Source organism: Ascaphus truei, chromosome 2, assembly GCF_040206685.1.
Source record: "Ascaphus truei isolate aAscTru1 chromosome 2, aAscTru1.hap1, whole genome shotgun sequence".
Lineage (NCBI taxonomy): Eukaryota > Metazoa > Chordata > Amphibia > Anura > Ascaphidae > Ascaphus > Ascaphus truei.
This window is the reverse complement of record NC_134484.1, coordinates 301842094-301863706: the sequence shown is the minus strand read 5'-3', so window position 1 is coordinate 301863706 and position 21613 is coordinate 301842094. Positions and strand designations below refer to the sequence as shown.

The 21613-nt window shown below is 42.7% G+C and overlaps 1 protein-coding gene across 4 annotated transcripts in view; it reads right to left on the bottom strand.

Annotated features, from left to right (window-relative positions):
* The window catches only part of FHOD3 (formin homology 2 domain containing 3), a 607453-nt gene that overhangs the window by 310742 nt on the left and 275098 nt on the right, over nucleotides 1–21613 (bottom strand). For all 4 annotated transcript variants that reach the window (XM_075586421.1, XM_075586422.1, XM_075586420.1 and 1 more), the window contains one exon: nucleotides 180–274. In XM_075586421.1, the coding sequence (XP_075442536.1) occupies nucleotides 180–274 (95 nt within the window). The remainder of the gene's footprint in view (nucleotides 1–179; nucleotides 275–21613) is intronic.

Below are 21613 nucleotides of genomic sequence, written 5' to 3'. Positions count from 1 at the left end.
CTGTGTCAATTTTAGGTGTTTAAAAACCAGAACAATAAAATGCCATTTTCTGCACTCGCGTCTTAAGGCGGTATGGTTGAAAGAAATCCCGCGCCATGACATGGGTATTCCGAGGTATACACCGCGTGAAGTGTTTCAATAACAGCCGCTGCATTTGTATAATATACTAAACTGGTTACCTTTGATCCAATGAGAGTGTACAACCATTGAATAGTTTCATTGTGGTTTATTATTCCATTAATTCCATCAACATATAGCATGATTTGTCCCAAAGCTGTAAAGAGAGAATTTCAATGTTTATTTAACATTTTAACATAAATAATGCACAGAAATGTGGTTGTCATGAAATTTTTTTAAAAAGCACATACAATTCTAAGCTTCTTATTTTTTATTCCCCTCAAATGCTCAAGCGTCATTTTAGTTTTGAAATTAGAAATATTCACAAAATCTGTGCCATGTTTTAAAAGTTTTGGTCACTCATAGGAGTATGAATAAGAGTCTTGAAAATGTTACATTATCTTAAAGCAAACTCACATCTTTAGTGCTTTGAGCAAAATAATGAGTATATTTTTTACTGTGTTCCATGTACTGAATAGCACTTCAAACAATTTTCAATGCAAAGTGGAATATTTATATCTGATTATTTGATGTGTTTATGCGCTTACTCAAACAACTACACAATAGTTTCAGTTTTGCTAAACAATAATACACACATAGATTAAAGAACCCAAAATCCTTTTTTCGGTCTCTGTTGTCCTTCCATATAATCTTTTTTTTTTTTTTTCCACAATTTTTGTACTTGTTTTTACAGATTCCTAAAGGGTTACGGCATATTTTACAAAGCATGAAATTTACATAAACATTCTCCCTATTTTTTACCATAATGAGAAGAAAAAAAAGAATAAAGACAATCAATATTATTTACAAAATTAAATACGACAGATATGCCCTTCATCTGTGAGGATTAAACTGAATGCCATAAAAGTCATATAATTATTAGTTCTATTATTTAAAAAATATATACTGTTTGGAATTCCATGGATTTTCTGACCTGTTCTGATTCCCTGCACTCCGGTTTGTTCCTGTAAGGGTTTCAATCCAGGGTTTTGCTGGAACCTGTCCTTACATGGCTGTTGGCCATCTTGGCTCCTGGCAAATCTCTGCCTGGACTTTGTGATTGGCTGCACCTGTTCCTGGGCTTAAATTGCAGACTGAGACTGCCTTGTGGGGAGCTCTGCACCTATTAGCTCTCCCTGCTATTTAGGGTCAGCCTGTTCCACCTGTGTTGTCACAAGCATGTCTGCTTTGCCCTGAGGTCTACCCTGTTTGCTGAGGCCTGCCCTGTTTCCTGAGGCCTACCATGTTTTCTGATGCCTACCCTGTTGCTTTGGCTTCCCTGTGACCCCGACCATCGCTCCTGTGTTGCCTGCCTCAACACCAGCCTTTGTACTGACTTTGCTGCCTGCCTTGACCACTGCCTGTATCACGACTACTAGTACTCTGTTACTTGTTCCTGCTTAAGCTCTGCCTTTGCTCCTGTGATTACCTGCTTGTGTTTGACCTTCTGCTTGGACCTGTCTACCCCTGCTTGCTGCCTGCCTCGACCCCAGAACCGAACCCGACTACCCCTGCATCCCAGGCCTCTGATCCAAGGTCAGTGTACTATGCTCTACCTCTGCCCTGCAAGTCCGTATCCTGTTTGGCAGCCAGCAACTTTACAGTTCCTGCCACGGTTAAACAATTTGTTATTTTGTCTGAGTGGACTCTGTCCTGGTGTTCTTGTGTACCGCCTGCCCTGATCCACTATTCTAACATTCCTGTATGCATTCTGCCTGGATCCCAGGCTGTATTGTTGGCTTAATTATCGTGTCTGAGTATTACAGGCTTTCTCTGACCTGAGGATTCTTCGTGGTGTAGTATCCTGACATGCTATATTCTTGACCAATCACTTTTTGCAGCCTGCCTCTAACCTCAACCCTGTCTGCTGCCTGCCCTGACTTTGATTCCATCCATACTTTGCTTCATCCTTGTCCTGTGAACAGCCCTTGCCTGACAATTCTGCACCTCATCTATCACATTCTTTACATGTATTGCATAGTATGACTCACTGCTGCTATACTCCAGGCTCAGTCTAATTCTGTTGGCTCCTGTTTTTGAAATCCTGACCTCTATTTTGACCCAGTGCTGACTTGTTCTGGTTTTGAACGCTCATAATGAACCTAGCTCTGATGCAGATCTCTTTATATGTTGCCTGAGGAATATGACATTTCCAAAACAGTGCAGCATTGCCATAATTATCATCATCCATAAGAAAGGAAACAAAGAAAACATCAAGAACTAAAGACCAAATCAGTCTACTTCCAATCACTTACAAGATTTGTATAAAGATATTCACTAAATCAGCAGCAACGGACTATGTACTTTTCTGAGCATAGAAAAAAAAGCATAAATTTGAAGTGTACGTACAACACAATTGACCAAATTCAAATTGTATAAGTGTACAGTGATTTCTTAAAGTAACGAATATAATCTACCACTCAATTTAGGATTTGCATATTACAAAAAAAAAGCATTTGATTCTGTCTACACCTCAGCCGTTTTACTGTAAATTCATTAAGATAAGATGCTGAAGATATTATACTATATAAGGAAAAAACTTTATATTACATGTAAGATAAGGATCAGCAAAATCATGTGTCACGGGGAGCGACTGTGGGTCTGGAGTCCAGTCTAAGCTGTGACAGGCTAGCAGGCAAATAACAGTATGGTCAATGGGCAGGCAGTGGTAAGAGGCAGGCGGCGATGGTTAGTGGACAGGAAGAGGTCAGAGGCAGGGGGCATGCATGCAGATAGCCATGGTTAGTAGACAGGCTGGGATTGAGGACAACCAAGGAGCAATGAAGTAATGTCCGAATGGGGTCTGGTACACACAAAATAATTAGATAACAAATGCTGTGGCAGAGAACTTGAGCACAGAGCAACTTTAATAATCAGGCAGGAATCAACAGGAAGGTGACCTTTGTTAACGCCCATTGTACCTTTGTAAACGCTAGGGAACAGGTGTTGATGATAGAATAATCAGCAGCCATATAATTTTTTCCTGCAAAAATAACAGGCAAACAGCAGCCCCTTTCGCTGACCATCAAAACTTAAGTCTGATAATTGAGAGAGAGTCCAGGGTTCTAGACATGTTAGGGACATCTTTAAAATTACTCCCCCATCCAAAAGAGCGTTCTCCAGACAATCCGTTTGAAGGCTTGGCAGGATATCTTTTATGAAATGCTTTGAGTACATAGATATAATCATAGATATAATCCTCTGACTCACAGGCCTTAGCCCATCCACTGCTGTTTAATTATGGGAATCCTGGAATCTCTGATTCTCTCAATCACGAACTCCTCTCTCCATCAGCCTGGAGGGGTCAGGAGGAGGAATTATGTGCCCAGGGAAGGGATTCAACCCAAAACGTTTTAGAGAGAGGCATGGAACATTGGGTGAATCTTTATGGACTCAGTGAGTTTTAGGCAAAAGAGACAAGGTTTATCTGTTAATTTTTGTTTAAAAAGGGCTTATACATTTTTGGCCTAGCTTGGTGATAGGAATCTTCAGCTGTAAGTTGTTTGTGAAGAGCTAGACCTTGTCTCCATTTTGAAGTGCAGGTATTGGTCTGTGGCATTGATCCTCAGTCTTCTTAAACTGTTGCTGTGGCCCCTGAAGAGTGTGTTTTACCATTTCCTTGAGTCCTCTGTTAAAAGGAAAGTATCTGTGACAGCAGGTATATTGGACAAAATTGGGAGGTGGGGAATGAAGGTGGGATGAAAGACGTAGTTGTCGGGTTGAGCACATTATTATATGCAAATTCCGCGATGGACAGAAACCCGGCCTAGTCGTCTTGAAGGCAAGAGCCAAAACAGTGCAGGTACTGTTCCAAAGTCTGATTGTTCCTCTCCATCTCCATCCAGTGTCTGTGTAATACGGAGGACAAATTCCGCCTGATTCCAAAAGGTAGAACAGACATTTTCCCAGAATTTAGATGTGAATTGTATTGCCCGGTCAGATACAATTTAATTCAGTACCCAGTGGAAGAGGAAGATTTCCTGATTTATCAGGTTGTCAGTCTTGTCTGATGTAGGGAGGTTCTTGGTAGCAATTCAATGATTCATTTTGGTGAGATGGTAAACCACTACCAGGATCGAACGATAGAAAAAATTAAGACGCTATTCTCAATAATTACAAGTGTAAAACAATACAGTACTCTAATAATTAAATATTCTGCATAAGAGGAATCTCAACCCCCAAACAATGTGCAATAGAAAAAGAAAAACACTCTGGCGCATAAAGAATTGATGGATATATTGAAGCTCTAATGGTATACCAAGAAAATGAAGAGAAATTGGGAGTAAAGACCCCCAAGCAATGCTTCCCTGAGGTAAGTCCATAAATGTAAAGAAGAAATTCACATATAATGATGTCCCAGACAGAATAATTAAAGTTGTATTGTATGTCTGTATTTATATAGCGCCATTAATGTACTGTACATAGCGCTTAGTTCAAAGGATGTATCCCATGGTGTCAATGTGAAACACTGAACCTCGCTGAAGCAATTTAGGAATTGTCAAAGAGTTTACACATAGCCTGCAGGCTAACTAGCCTAATCTTAAAGGCACCAAAATGTTAGCCCTCCAATATCAAAGCATAGTGATTTTATCCTAGTACTGATGAGTAATGAAAATAAAGCTTGTACTCATTTCGTTGTAATGTGGTTCCTCGTGGACTGCCATCGTGCTCCAGCCAAAACAGTATCCATATATCCGAGGTTTCTGAGGCGGTGCACTGGCTAAAGGAATAAATTGCGGCCGGACTGCTCTCTACTGGTACAGAAATGTTTATTGTTGGCGCATTAAAAACAGCAAGGGGAGAAAAAACCTCTAATGTGTTTCGTACAGCATTTGCGCTTTTGATAAAGCACAAACGCTGCATGAAACGCGTTAGGGGGGGGTTTCTCCCCTTGCTGTATTAATGTACTAACAATAAACATTTTTGTACCAGTAGAGAGCAGTCCGGCCGCAATTTTTTCCCTTTAGCTGGTGCACCACCTCACAAACCTCTGTTCTAAAGGAAATGAATATGCAGTTTTAAACAAAATACAATTTATTAAAAACTTGTACAATTGAGCAACTCTTATCTTGGAATAATACGCAATTGTTCATATGTCTTGATTAAGCTTAATCAACCCGCACTACACAATACACAATTAATAATATAAAATATACAACAAATAAATCCAATGAATATACTTGACATAGTGGAATTAGATATAAACCACTAGATGGTACAAAAGTGGTTAATTTTCCAAATGTCCCGTTCCTCCACAGATATATGTTGAATAGAATCTAGGCACTATGGCTGTGACGGGGAGGAAAGGGTTAATACCTGATTTGCCATGCATTACTGTTGTTGCCCTGTCCCCGCCATTTTTATTCCCAATGTGCAGGCCATTCCCTGTCTGCGAGGGTAAAAGACAAGATGCATTGCTTGCCATACCCTCTAACAACACATGATAGAAGATTTTAAATGTAAGACAGGAGGTATTTTTTTTGTAAGTCCAAGCAGGAATTACTTGGACATCCAGCTGTGATATGGGTGAATGGACTTCGGTATTTTTATGACCAAGCCTCAAAGGGCTCTCACCGATTTAGAGCCCCCCTGTCTAAAAGAGTGTCAATTATGAAAAGACCCAGAGACCCATAATGTATACAAAACTGACATACTGATGCACAGCAGATGTCAGTCTAGTGACCCCTCCGGGTCAAAAATCAGACTTAGTGGTGCCAAGAAATGGGTGTAGCCCAGGTATGCTAAGTGGCATGGGCGTCAACCTGACCCATGCGCCCTGCCCACTGGACAACCCTTTTGACCGGTCTTATGAACTGTGGGTCACTTGGCTATTCGTGGGGTTTTTTGTTCCCACAAGGGGATTGGATCCACATGTTAAAGATAGTTTTGGGCAGTCTATAAATGTGGCTTCCCAATTATTCCCAGTGTGATTCTTGAATTTTAATCCATGATGTAAAGATGCAAGACTTTGTTCCAGTACAGCAGCAACCAGTCCAGGAGTGAAGGGGTTAATAACCACATAACCACAGGACTTTTAAAACCAAGGCTGCATTTCAGAGGACAATTTCTTTTGTTTCAAAGGACAATTTCTTTAATTCCCTGATTCCGTAAGTGTGGTTTTCAAGGTATTCTGCAGATGTCGTGTGTTTGTCTATTGAGGAAATAAATCACAATTTATTTTGCAACTTGTTCTGTTCAATCAAGTACCCAGAAATATAAATGCGTTGATAAAAGTTGGTGTCATCATGACAGTGGCCCAATCATAAACATTTCTTAGCATATAATCCCCTTGGTTACAGGATTTTATTGGTAAGATATGTAGAATGTAATAGCCCACTTTGTTTGTGGCAGCTTAGAGTTTTTTTAAGCGTAAGTATTTTTCTTGAAGATGTTGTATACTTTGCTATACGTGAAGGAGTTAATTCACTCAAAGATATATGGATATTGATCTTTCTGCTGTATGATTTGATCCTTTATACCCAGTAATTAGTAAATTAGTAATGGTTTCCTTTAAGAATGTTTGCGCTGTGTGTGTGTGTGTGTATATATATATATATACAGCTAAACCCCGTTATAACGCGGTCCTCGGGGTCCACCCCGAGACCACCGCGTTACTAACGGGGTCGCGCTAATGTCAGTGCATACAGTATTTACCCCGCGGTCCCGGCTTCCCCCTGTCACCGCGTGACAGGAGATGGGAGGGGGGATTCCCCTCCGGCTTCAGCTTCCCCTGTCACCGCGTGACAGTAGATGGGAGGGGGGATTCCTCTCCGGCTTCAGCTTCCCCTGTCACCGCGGGACAGGAGATGGGAGGGGGGATGCCCCTCCGGCTTCCGCTTCCCCTGTCACTGCGTGACAGGAGATGGGAGGGGGGATTCCCCTCCGGTTCCGGCTTCCCCTGCCACCGCGGTACAGGAGAGGGGAGGGGGATGCCCCTCCGGCTTCCGCTTCCCCTGTCACCGCGTGACAGGAGATGGGAGGGGGGATTCCCCTCCGGTCCGGCTCCCCCCCACCGCAGCACAGGGCCCTCGCGCCGCAATACAGGGCCCCCTGGCCCTGCCGTAGCGCAGGGTTGTCCTGCCCTCCCCCCCCCATGCCCCCTCGCGCTGCACCGGGCCATCCCACCAGCCCCCGCAGCATCGGGGGCCCCCGCAGCAGCCATCATCCCCCTCCACCGCAGCACCACCCCCACCGGCATCCCCCCCCCACCCTGCAGCCACATGCCTCAAAAATCATCCCCAAGGTAAGGTAAGGCTGATTTATGTATATGTGTAGTGTGTGTGTGTGTGTGTGTGTGTGTGTGTGTGTGTGTGTGTGTGTGTCAGTGTGAGCAGTGTGTGTGCAGTGTGAGCAATGAGCAGTGTGTCAGTGTGTGCAGTGTGAGCAATGAGCAGTGTGTCAGTGTGTGCAGTGTGAGCAATGAGCAGTGTGTGTGCAGTGTGCAGTGTGTGTCAGTGTGAGCAGTGTGTGTGCAGTGTGAGCAATGAGCAGTGTGTCAGTGTGTGCAGTGTGAGCAATGAGCAGTGTGTGTGCAGTGTGCAGTGTGTGTCAGTGTGAGCAGTGTGTGTGCAGTGTGAGCAATGAGCAGTGTGTCAGTGTGTGCAGTGTGAGCAATGAGCAGTGTGTCAGTGTGTGCAGTGTGAGCAATGAGCAGTGTGTGTGCAGTGTGCAGTGTGTGTCAGTGTGAGCAGTGTGTGTGCAGTGTGAGCAATGAGCAGTGTGTCAGTGTGTGCAGTGTGAGCAATGAGCAGTGTGTGTGCAGTGTGAAGTGTGTGTCAGTGTGAGCAGTGTGTGTGCAGTGTGAGCAATGAGCAGTGTGTGTGCAGTGTGCAGTGTGTGTGTAGTGTGTCAGTGTGTGCAGTGTGAGCAATGAGCAGTGTGTGTGCAGTGTGTGTGCAGTGTGTGTGCAGTGTGTCAGTGTGTGCAATGAGCAGTGTGTGTGCAGTGTGCAGTGTGTGTGCAGTGTGAGCAATGAGCAGTGTGTGTGCAGTGAGTGTGTGCAGTGTGTGCAGTGTGCAAAAAAAAAAATTTAATTTTTTTTTTTTTTTTTTTAAACGGGAGCCACGGGAAAACCGCGTTATAACCGAATCGCGGTATAGCGAGGCGCTATATAACGGGGTTTAGCTGTATATATATATATATATATATATATATATATATATATATATAAAAAAAGTGAGAATATGACGTAAGGGGGGGAGGTCTGACATAAACAGCACTAGGATCTAAGACGCCATTTTGAGTCAGCATCCATCTTAGGTGCCTGATATTGTCTATTGTCTGTATGAAAGTTGGTATGGAAGTTTATTCTGCTGAAGTGCTAATTGATATTGAGCGGTTCAGCTAACTGAAAAAACCTTGAGAAGAAGAGCAATGTGCCAATGTTATGAAAATATGAGACAGATACGCACTGTCTCGCATTCCGAGGGGGGGGGCCATGAAGTTTCGTATGTAGAGGAAAGGGCAACGGCTTGTATAAGAATATTAGCTGAGTCATTTCATTTAATTTATGCATCCCATAATAATGTTATTAACTCGATGTGTTCATGTTCATATTTTGTTTATGTAATGACGCACACGCAACCTCGTATAGGGGGCGTGGGCTTAGTATTTTGTGTATAAATAAGGCTGGTATGCCACCATGTCGTTGGGAGAGTTTTATTTTGAAACTCTCCTCTGCGTGTGCACCGTACACTGCAATAAACTTATTTGTCATTCTGCAAAACATATCCTCAGACTTGTGTTTTTATTCACAACTTTCACATATATATATATATGTATATATATATTTATATAAATTTATACAGCATACGCACCAATCCAAGGACCAGTAAAGAGACAGCAAACTGCACTGGGTTAATAAAAAAAAAACTGTATTCAAAACATAGACACACGTAAGCCCACGTTTCGGTCCCACATGGAGACCTTCCTCAGGGCCGTGCAACCAACAAGTGATAGTGACCATACATACATATATACCCCCACCCATGATGCACCACAACAGAAAGAACCAATCACCAACATGTAATCAAGAACGGCATTCAACATAGCTGTGCTCTGAGCCACCTCCCCCAATACCTGTAAGGCGATTGGTCATCTGTAGCCACGAACAGGGAGCAGGCAATCCTGTAATCAAAATAGCCCACAATGATACTCATGCCCCGCACACCAGTGTCAGTCTGACAGCGCGTCGCATGTCAGGCATGCGCAGTAAAAACTACAAACGCTGGAGGCCGGAGCGCCAATCAGGATCAGGCTCCTCGCATCACATTAGCACACGGAGGCCACGCATAGTGTCCCTGGCAACGTAGGATGCCGGCAAGCAGCCTGCGCATGCACAGTGTTAAACTCTGCAACTGACAGCGACACCCATCATCCAAACACTGACTCAGGGCAGAGAGAAGGCAGACAGCAATTGGCTCATCATATACTAAAAACAGAGCCCTTAAAGGAGATAACACAGGGTTTCAGAGCACAATCTATAGAAGAAACCAAACCTGCAAAAAACAAACAAGGGAAGTGTGGGTGTGCAGAGGATGTGAAACAATGGAGAGCTAGTGACATATACACATAAGGCATAATATATTGCTTGATCATTGTATAACGTAAACAAAAGAACATTTATAGAAAACAGCCTAATTGAAGCTCCTCATTGAGGCCTCCAGGAGTCATAGTCCGAAGCTCATAAATTAGCCTGGCCTCATGTTGTAACAGAGTCTTGCCCCTATCAACCCCACGCAAGAAGACCGGAACCTGAAAAATGGGCATGCATCTAAGTGTAGCCAACGAATGTCTCTTATCTTTAAAATGTCTAGCCACAGGAAGACATTTCAGATCCATATCAGCGACATCACTCAAAAGAGCTTTTCTAATAGTTGAGCGGTGCATAGCCATGCGTTCCTTAAGCATCCTAACAGTTTTGCCAATGTACAGCAATCCACAAGGACACCTAATAAAGTACACCACAAATTTTGATTCACAATTGAGTGTGTGTTTGATTTTGATCGGTGTACCACTATGAGGGTGATTATAACTCGGGCCAAGTTGCATATATTGGCAATTTGTACAGCCGTGGCATCGATAAGAGCCAGGTTTTTTGGCTAACCAGGAAGTCGGAGTGGCATATTTCTCTGTTGGATCAGACCCAGTAACCAAATCACCAATACTGGATCCACGGCGAAAACAGAATAAAGGGGGTTCCTTGGCACATGCGCCAATCCTATCATCATTCTCCAAAATGCGCCAATTATCTCGAATACAGCGCATGATGCTATTTGTAGCCGTACTGAAAGTACTAACTATATTGAGCCTATTGGTAACTGGTCTTCTGGGTGACAGTGTCAGTAATTCACTCCTATCGATCTGTCCAACCTTCTGTAGGGCAAAATTAATATCCTTGGCAGAATAGCCCCTCTCCCGAAAGCATATGGCCATCTGAGTTAGGGCCCTATCTGTCTCCTCCGGATCTGTGATAATCCTCTTAACTCTTAAAAGTTGGGAATATGGGAGACCCCTCTTCAGCGGTACGGGATGGTGACTAGCTGCACACAAGAGAGAGTTCTTATCGGTACTCTTCCGGTATAGTCTAGTGGCCAGCGTACCACCAGTTTTGTACACTATAGTGTCAAGAAAAGCAATTTCCTTGTTGTTATAATTGAGAGTAAAGCGAATAGTGGAGGGGATGCTGTTCAAAACAGCAACAAACGCCAACAGATCCTCTTCACTGCCAGTCCACAGGATAAAGACATCATCGATGTAGCGGAGGTATTTAGCAATATACTGTCCATAGGTTGTCATGTAATATGTGCATCCGCTCATACAAATCCATAAAAAGATTTGCCTAATACGGTGCCATATTAGAGCCCATGGCCGTACCAGTTAGCTGTAAATAGCGATGTTTTTCAAATTTAAAAAAGTTTTTATGGAGAATGACTTCGATAAATAACATGAGGAATTCCACTGGAGGGCCTTGCTCCACACCAAGTTCTTCTAATTTAGTACGGACTGCTTCCAGACCCTCTTCGTGGGGGATATTAGTGTACAGACTGGACACATCTAACGTGGCAAAGATACAATCCGACGTGTCAACGGATAGATGACTGAGCTGCTTGATGAAATCCGTGGTATCCTTGATGTAGGAACCCATTTTGGCTACCTGTGGCTGTAGGTAGAAGTCCACAAATTGGGAGAAAGGGTGGCATAACGACCCCCGGGCCGAGATGATAGGTCTGCCCGGCGGTGCAACAGTAGACTTGTGCACTTTGGGGAGAGTTTATAACACTGGCATCACTGGATAGTCCTGAGTCAGGAATTGGCTAGTGTCTTCTGTAATCCAGGCGTTGTTAAGTCCAAGTCGAATGATGCCATCGATTTCCTTCTTATAGGTCATCTTAGGATCCCCAGAGAGGCGTTTATAATGATGCACAACCGCTCAATCTCCTGTTTGTAGTATTGGTAGTTTAGAACAACAATCCCACCACGCTTGTCCGCAGCTCTCACCATAATCATTTTGTTATCCCGTAACGTCTTGAGGGCTGATGGGTCTTGAGCGCTCGTCACAAGACAAATTGAAGAAACTGGTCTTGTGGTTCTTCAAGATTCTACGTGTATCCTTGGTTACCAGGTTTATGAACGCAGTGATGTTCGGATTCACCGAGTGGGGGTCAAAGGTGCTCTTGGTTTTAAATGGGTTAAGAGTGACACCACCGGATGGGTCATTATTGTCGTTCTTTGAAAAGAAGTCTTTTAACTTCAATTGTCTATGCAGTCTGTACATGTCCACCTCCCAATCAAAAGAATCCTGCATATGAGTTGGCACAAAAGACAGGCCCTTCTGTAGGACATTTGTTTCTGCAGGGGTTAAAGAGTAATCCGAGAGGTTGTAGATCCCCATCTCGCTGTTTTGGAGCCTCTTGTCGCTTTGCCTTCGCGCATGGGATATCGCCGATCTCCTGCCACCTCTCCTGGTGGGTCTGCATGTGTTGTACCTTGCGGGAGTGTTCTCACTCGACCGCCGTTGCCCGAACCTAAAAAAGGCTCTATGGATATTGATCTTTCTGCTGTATAATTTGATCCTTTATACCCAGTAATTAGTAAATTAGTAATTGTTTCCTTTAAGAATGTGTGCGCTGTGTGTGTGTATATATATATATATATATATATATATATATATATATATATATATATATATATATATATATAGTGGTTGACAAATCACCAAAAAATCTACTCGCCACCTAGTAACCAAACGTGTGCTGCTTGGGCCAATATTTACTTGCCCGGGGGTTAAATCTACTCGCCCGGGGTGAGCAAATGTATAGGTTTCTCGAACACTGTATATATATATATATATATATATATATGTGTATATATGTATATATATATATATATATATATATATTAGAGAAAAAGAGAAAAGAAGCGCCCGATCCTTGTGTAAAATCAGATGAACAAAGTTTTAATATCTCATGGACAAGACAAATGCACACTTACAATTTGTCTGATAAAATAAAGCATGTTATGGGACCTGCCCATGCACCAACTGAGGACTCCTCGGTCTCTTCTTTGTGTGTGAGTGTCAGTATTGGCTCCAAAAAGGATGTTGCTGTCAGCTGCTGTCTCCAGGGGAGTAATCCTTAGTGTTTGTGAGCACTCAATCTCCACATGCAGCCGCCATTTAGCCTTTCTTCTCACACTTGAAACCGGAAAAAAATCTTCAGGCAAGTCCTTGCCTCCTCACACTGGTGCAGGGTGCTGCCCTGTCACTGTAGGCTCACAGCCAGATATCCCTACGCGTTTTTTCCGACTTCCGCAGAGTCGGAAGAAACGCGTAGGGATATCTGGCTGTGAGCCTACAGTGACAGGGCAGCACCCTGCACCAGTGTGAGGAGGCAAGGACTTGCCTGAAGATTTTTTTCCGGTTTCAAGTATGAGAAGAAAGGCTAAATGGCGGCTGCATGTGGAGATTGAGTGCTCACAAACACTAAGGATTACTCCCCTGGAGACAGCAGCTGACAGCAACATCCTTTTTGGAGCCAATACTGACACTCACACACAAAGAAGAGACAGAGGAGTCCTCAGTTGGTGCATGGGCAGGTCCCATAACATGCTTTATTTTATCAGACAAATTGTAAGTGTGCATTTGTCTTGTCCATGAGATATTAAAACTTTGTTCATCTGATTTTACACAAGGATCGGGCGCTTCTTTTCTCTTTTTCTCTAATAGGTACTGTGGGAGTTCGGTGAGCCCAAGAAGAAGCAGCCTGGACCTTTTGCAAATCAACTTATCATGGACACATGTGGACTTAAGTATTTTTAATATTCACTGCATTTATGGGTTCATAATCGTGTATTGAATTTTTCATTGCTTATCACATGAACCCATTTTTTTTATATTTGCATTTTCTAGTTAAGTCCCAGTGACACTCAGTGTCATTTTTACCCACATCAATTGGCAATACCTTTTTATTGCTTTTTTTTATTTTTTATTTTTATATGTTATGCACACTTCTTTTTTGCTTTTGTGTTTTTATCTAATAGTCACTTTTAGTTTTTCCTGCCAGAATACATTTAGTTATTTTTAACACCACTGTTTATTGGGCATATTTGCCTGGTGCAATTTCTTGCCACATCTATCAGGGCTGCAGCAATTTAGGTGTAGTGTGTGAAGGGCGCTATCTATATTTTCTGTCATATATATATATATATATATATATATATATATATATATATATATATATATATATATATATATATTGTGACATAGTCCAAAGATGTTAGGCAGCTTTCTGCCCCATTTTAGAGCAGAAAGTGCAGGAATAGTTAAAAAATGATCCGTTCCACAGCTTCCCATTAACTCAGGCAGCTGGATGGAAAATCCAGACCACAGATTACAATGGCTCTAGTTCTCCCTCACCTGCTCTTCTAATCACATGCACAGGTATTTAGAGCAGAGAGGTTTTGCATTTGACTCTCTCTCCTTAGAGCCTGGAGGCTGGGGGTATCGCTGCTCCCCTGTTTCCAGTGTCGGGGTTGACGGCCCCTCCACGTATCACAGTACCAGAGGATTTGCCTGGACACCACAAACAGATAAGACAAAACAAATGGTTACTGCTGTTGCTAAAAGACTGTGCTGTATTTTGTGACCCTAAATGAGAGAGCATTGTTTTAAGCTGGGGAACCAGTTTAGTTGGCCAGCAGCTGTTAGAGAGACTGATTCTGATGTGTAGTTAGATCCCTGAAAGGGATAGGATTTTGCTTATATGATTTTGGTTTTATTTCTTGAAATAACAGTGTGGGAAATATTGTAACACTGAAATATGTGAACTGCTGAATGAAAGTATCTGAGTACATCTAACCTACACATGTTAAAGCTGCAGTACCTTACTTGGATGAAAATAAAGCAGGCAGAAGCCTGAGTTAAGCAGCATAATACTTTGCATGATCCTGTTTGTTGTATAATTAACCCTAGAAGACTGTGTCGGGAAGAACCCAGACAGACGTCAGCACTACAAAAGAGGGGCGTTTGTCACAATATATATATATGTACTTGTGCCGGTAACACAGGTCTACACAATTTTACTCACGGACTCCGTTTGTTAGCTGAAATCTACCTTCACTGTTCACTGTCCTATATTAAGCATTAAGAACTTCTCACTGCATACACAGACAGGTATCATCCAGATAAACAACCACAAACTGGTCCAGGAGGTCTCGAAGAGCATTATTGATAAAGTGCTGAAAAATGCCAGGAGTGTTGCAGTGACTAAAAGGCACGACCAAGTATTTATAGTGTTCATAGCCATTTCGTTTGGCAGTTTTTCCCTCATCCCCCAGTCAGACACCAATTAGATTATAAGTTCCCCAGACGTCAAGCTTCGTAAAGATCTTGGCAGATCTAAACCTCTCCCACAGTTCTGGGATCATAGGTAGTGGGTACTGTATCTGTTAAAAATCTTGGGAATTACTGGAATTTCATTCTGTTTCCATAATTCTGCGATCTCGCACCTCGTTGCTGTTGCAAAGTGTGCAACCATTTTCAGCTCAGTTTTGGCTAGACCCGGTATAGATTTATTTAATAGAAAGAGCCAAGGGTCCAGTGGAATTGTGAGTTTAAGCATCCTCTGTAGCCAATCTCTAATTTGTTCCCAGACAGGGGTAATTCGACGTCAGGACCACAGCATGTATAACAGATCAGCGGTCTCTCCACATTGTCTAGGGCAAAATGGGGAGTATCCTGTTCAAAATGTTGATAGTTTAAGTTTAAGTGGGGTGAGCTACCCATCTTCAAAATTCTGCAGCATACTCGGCAGATTTATGCCTTCCTTGGTGGAGGTTTATCAGAATTGCCTCAGCCATAGCACAACAATTATGATAATCAAAAACAAGGCATATACTGTAGCATCCAGGAAGTCTTCCAGGCTCCTTAACACTATACAAAACACTTTTTTGCTCCAGAAGGGGGTATAGCCTACAGAAGAACTTATCCTTTAGTAAGGAGACAATCAGTCTTATTTTAGCAGCATCAGTAGAATAGACGTAGGGCTGCATTTGGGAATGGAGTCTACATTGATTTAGGAATCCTCTGAACTGATGCCTGTCACCCCCAAATCTCTCTGGAAGAGGCAGACGGCACGCTGACTGGGCGGGTAAGACTGACTGCGAAGCACATCGGTCCTGCTGCTGAGTTTCTGTGTTACTGATCTGATTAAGTATTTGGAAGATAAAGTGGTGCAGGCACACTTTAAAAAGGAATTATGACTCAGAAATGCTGGTGCTCTTTACTGTTAGGGAAAATCCTATGGAATCCATAGTGATAGTAACAAAACCATGGAATCAGCATGGGCACAACAAACTTGAATGCAAAATGGTGATTATAGCTTATTAAAGTCCAACGTTTCGGCTGTAACAATCAGCCTTTGTCATGGTGAGGGCTACAAACATTAAATATTCAAAATATACAGTATACATACCAAAGATAATCATCTACCTCGCCTCGCTACAGCTGCATCCAGAAGCCATCGATGCCTCGCGTGACATCAGGTCATGCGGTTGTGGTGGTCACAGGGTGCCATGAATATATGAGACCCTTAGAGGATACAATAAGCATCTCGCCGTCATGGCCTTCCATATGCAGTGCAGAGAGGCGGGGAATCCCCACAATGTAAAACGGAAGATCACCAACCACTAGTGTTATTATAAACGACATCAATTGAGTGTGCTGTGATGTTATAATCAAAAACAGGGATGAAGAGGAGGGGGGGATTTTAAGGGGGGGTTAGGAGGGAAAGAGAGCTTGTCTAATATATTGTAGATAGGGTGCTAGAAGGAGCGTAATAGACAAGACCAGATACTTGCAGAGGCAAGTAAACAGCTCCTTTTAGATAGCACTCAAATCAAAATTGTGAAACGAAAGCATAATTAAAATTTAATTTTAATACAAATTTTAGCATATGAAGATTGGTGCTCAAAAAATCCATATGAAGAGTGGTGCTCAAAAAATCAAGTTAAAAATGTCAAAGCCCTTGTTAGGAAATAAATGACAATATATTCATCAGGAATTATAGTTAATTGTAGTGTGCAATCGGTGTTGTTCTAACAACTTCCAACCCTTCCTCTTAGGTTATAATCATATAAAGGCTGGCGACATCTAGGCTCACCATTATTTTGTTATCTCTTGTTTTAGGAATAGCCTTTAGTTTAGTCAGGAAATTAAACGTAATTTGTATGTAGGATGAGGTAGGTTATGAGAAATGTGTCTGCAAATATAGCCAACGGCTGATTCTGAGAGTGTGTGGCTGCTATTATCGGTTTGGCAGATAATAATAAATGGGACATTTTGGATATTTCATGTATAGAAACTCTGCCTTCTTTTCAGAGATTCATCGATTGTTCAAACCTAATGCGAAAATACCCTGAATCTCACGTGCATATTCTATAGTGGAGTCCCTGTCCAGAGTCAGATAGCAGCTCGTGTCCGAGAGTTGGCGAATAGCCTCCTCCCTATAGTCAACATAACTCAGTACCACAAAGGCCCATTCCATTATCCAGACTTTTAATAATGATGTTTTTATTACAGATGTATGCCTTCCCTGGTGGAAGTTTATCAGAATTGCTTCAGCTGTAACACAGCGATTAGGGTAATCAAAAACAAGGCTCGTAGCATCCAGGAAATCTTGAAGGATCTTTAATACTATCTGTAGACGGACGTTCACAGAGGTACACAATTGGAGTCGTTATAATGTGAAATTATAATAGGCTTTATTGTGCCTTTTCCTTTTCATCAGGAAATTATCCAAACACAGGGGGGAACAAAGCTTCCATTCACTTGGGAGTATTTCTAGTGAAATCCTTGCAATTAGTTCACATCTCCATTAGTTAAGCATTTCTCCCATCCCAAACACATAGCATGAAAATAAGCAGATATAAGCAGTCTCTTAATAATGAAAGCCTTATCTGTTTATCAGCTGTAGAGTAAGCTTCTCTGCTCTCCTGGAACCCCACCCGTGCGTGCACAGAAAAATATCAGCATCCAGGTTTAGAAGTCTTATTGGGTGTCAGCTCTGCTGTGTGGCTGGCAGAACTCAAGACATTGTGGTGTCTCCAAAGGTCAGCTCTCAGTCAGAGCTAAAGAGAGTCACTTCCTGTCTCAAAGGCAGGCTTTTTGTAAACAATCTAATCAGGCAAGTGATGTTTAGTAATTAACTACCACACTGCTAGATTAAAGGAACATTACTGAACAGGGATAAGTCCCCTGTTACACTATCCAAAACACTGTTTTGCTTGGGAGGATACCCAAGTAAGGGCCTTATCCTTTAGTAAGGAGACAATTAGTCTTATTTTAACAGTGTCAATAGTACAGGGGTAGGGCTGCATCTGGGAATGGAGTCTACACTAATTTAGGAGTCCTCTGAACTGTTGCCAGTCACTACTGAGTTTATCTGGAAGAGGCGGACTGCACAATGACGAGATGAGTAAGACTGGCTGGGAAGTATTTAACTCGTGCAGCCGAGTTTCTGCATTAATTATCCGACTATGTATATATGTGCCCAACTTGGTCTCACAGAATTGAAAGAATAACAGGGCTAGCACGTAGCTCCTGTTTTAACAAGACCAGGAAGTACATATCCCATTTGGTCCTGTAGGCCTGTAATAACGTTTGTCATGGCAGTCACTTGCTAAGCCAAGGTAGATTTGTTCCAGCACACTCCATAAAGGGCCATTATCCTGTCATTGGGAGTGACTGTGGGGCTGGAGTTCAGTAGCTGAAACAGGCTAGCAGGCAGGTAGCAATTGTGTTCAGTGTACAGGAAGTGATCAGAGGTAGTGGCAGGAGGTAGCAATGGTCAGACGGCAGGCATATGTCCCATGCATGCAGGTAGCAATAGTCAGTAGGCAGCTCCAAGGTCAGTGGTAGGCCACAAGTGGTAGCGTAGTCAGGAATAAGTCCAGGTCAAGGACAACAGGGAAACAATGAAGTAAAGTCCAAATGGGGTCTGGAACACAAGAAATAGCGCAAGAGCAAATGATGTAGCAGAGAGCTGGATCACCGAGTAACCTCTTTCCGGAAGATCCTTTTCTAGGCTTGGTGGAATATTTTTTATGAAATGCCCTAAGTAGGTATGGAGTATAGATATTATCCTCTGGCTCCCAGGATCTTTCTCCAGGCAGTAGCCCATCCACTGCACCAGGGACTGCAGTTTTTTTCTGGAAATCCTGGAGATCCTCTCAATCACAAACACCTCCTTACCAAGGAACTCCTTGCTAACATGTCACCGAAACTGTTCACAGAAATATTTTAAGAACTGTTCAAGTTCAGTGATTTCGGAAGAAAAAGTAATCAATATAAATGGTAAATAAATGAGTCACCAACGATGTGCAGACAACAAATCAAAAGAACACACCAAAGCAAGTAAGAAATATGGCCTCTACATGTATATCCACATGACCACAGCGATGTTCAATAAATGTGTTAACTCTACAAAATATAAAAACTTGCAAAACATGTCTACCTAGGCCAAAGATCATCAATGGATGAGAACCATAGGAATTTTTTTTTATAGGAAACTGAAGGTGGGATGCAGCGCATTTGGAAAAAACAAGACTAACTCTTAGGTGAACATTCTACTATGCCTCAAGAAGAAAGTGATCAGCGTGTTCATGTGAAGCTAAGTCAAGCTTCAGACAACTCAAAGAATAATGGAGAAATATATAGATACAGCAGATGTTAACTCTAATGTTGACGCAATGTGTTAATGCGTTAACACACATCAGTTTTTAATAAATTGAGGAATAATCTACAAGGAATAAATTGAGATGAAGTTTTTGCAGGGAAAAATTTGGAAGATAAAAGGGCAGTCGTTAAAACAATGTTAGAAAAGTGCACCTCTCAGTGCATATCCTCGTGTAATAAATATAAAAGTCGAAACAAATAACTAAATAAACAGGTAGGGAAGGAAATGGAAAGAAAGAGGCAGGTATTTAGATTCTTAAAGTCAGAAGGGACGGAGGCATCAAAATTATAAGGAGTATAAAAAAAGTTACAAAGGGGAATCAAATTACCAGAAAGGATTGCAATAGAAAGTAAGATTAGAAAATAAAATATAATAAAGTACTGAAGAAAATCCAGCACACCCTAATACATTGGCTATACAGAAAATAAAATATAGAACCCTTTTAGTGTGAGATGATCAAGCAAATTATTGGAGATAAGGAAATGCAAGAATCAATTTAAAAAAAATAGTGCCACAGGAGGAAGTCACAATCTACATTAACAAACAATTGGTTAAGTGAGGAAGAAAAGAATAGGTGGTATGATAAAATAAAATAAAAGTAAATAAAGCACCTGGCCCCGATGGCATGCACCCAGATCATTCTTTAAAAATCAAAATTTTTGAGGAAATGATCTGGTTGTGAGAAATGATGTCCCACTGGTGAGCAGTATCTTCCTTCCTTCTTCATGGTGTTGTATAGAGTGTCTGTGCATATTCATTCTGCCTTTGTCACGACCTGGGAGTCACGCCGCCCTCGGCGTGCTCCTCACGTACCCGCGGCTCCTCCAGACTCTCCCGCGCCTCGCAGCGATCCTTCCTCCAGGACGCCGGTCGCCATCTTGCCTAGACGCGCGCGCGCACACCAGCACTCCCCTTCTACTGTCGGGCCTGGGCGTGTGTCCGGTCACGCGCTCGCAGGAACGTCCACACGGGGGCGCGCCCACATAGAGGAGCGTCAGCCTCTTAAAGGCATATCGTCCATTTGTAATGCTGCAATCAAATACATCCGTTCGTCTACTCCCTCCCCCAGGAGTTCCTCTGGCCCTATCCCTGACTCAGTCTGGCCCATTCACACACCTCCACCTTGCTACTCAGCCATTGGACCCTCTTGCCTATATATACCCTGCAGTTTCATTAACTCATCGGCTGAGCATAGAACCAGTTGTTCTCATCACTCTCTGCCTCCCTAGTCCTGTCTTGTCCTGTCTTGTTTTGCAGTCTTCCTCGTGTACCGAACCGGCTTCCGCTACGTCTACCCGCACCTCTGGCATCCCGTACTCGGCATACGGCAACACGACTCTTCGCACCTCTGGCATCCCAATCTCGGCAAACGGTAAACAATTACGTCCCTCTCTCTAACCCCGGATTTAGCAAACAGCACCCTCTACCATCCGTACCTCTCCTGCCCCGATCCGGACTCCCAGACCACTCTACTCTCAAGATGTGCCCTCGTGACTGTGGGTGGCGTTATATATCCAATCCCACCTCAGCACCGCGGTCCCGTCTCGTTTGTGGTGAGCACGTCCTGACAGCCTTGAAGTTTTGGGCTGGTTTCACCAATGTTGCATCCTTGGTCACATTTGTTTCATTCAATCATATATACAGTACTACAGTCCTGGATTTGCAGCAGTATGATCCTTTAACATTGAATGTTCCATTGTTGTGACTGGCTGAGGGATCTTGGCATATATGTTTGCAGAGTTTGCAACGTGTGTTGTTGCGCGGTTTTGTGCCATTATCAGTGTCTTTAAGTTCGTTATGAAGTTTTTTGTTGACACATTTCTGTTTGAGGTTTGGTGGTTGCCGGAACGCAAGAATGGGAGGTTTGGGGAATGGAGAACATTTGAACTCAGAATGATAAGACCTTTTTGTCACCAAAAAAAGAGGACTTAATGTGGATATGGGGTTTCTCACACACTATCACAATTGTTTTGTATATCCTGCCTGACTCTCTGTCAATGTTCTTATCCATACATTACGCCCCCCTGCCCCCACCCCACAGCATCCCTTTCCCACTCCATGCTGTTCCTTGTCACTGTTTTCTTACCCTTCCAATGTCTTCAGACATCCCTTTCTCACCAAACCTTATCTACACCTGTTTTTCCCCTCTGCTTTCCTAACCTCTGTTTTAGCCAACGATGCCTTTTTAAATCAGTATCGCTGACCTGAGGAAGAGAGGAGAACTCTTGAAAGCTTATCCTATGACAAATTGTTAGTCCAAATAA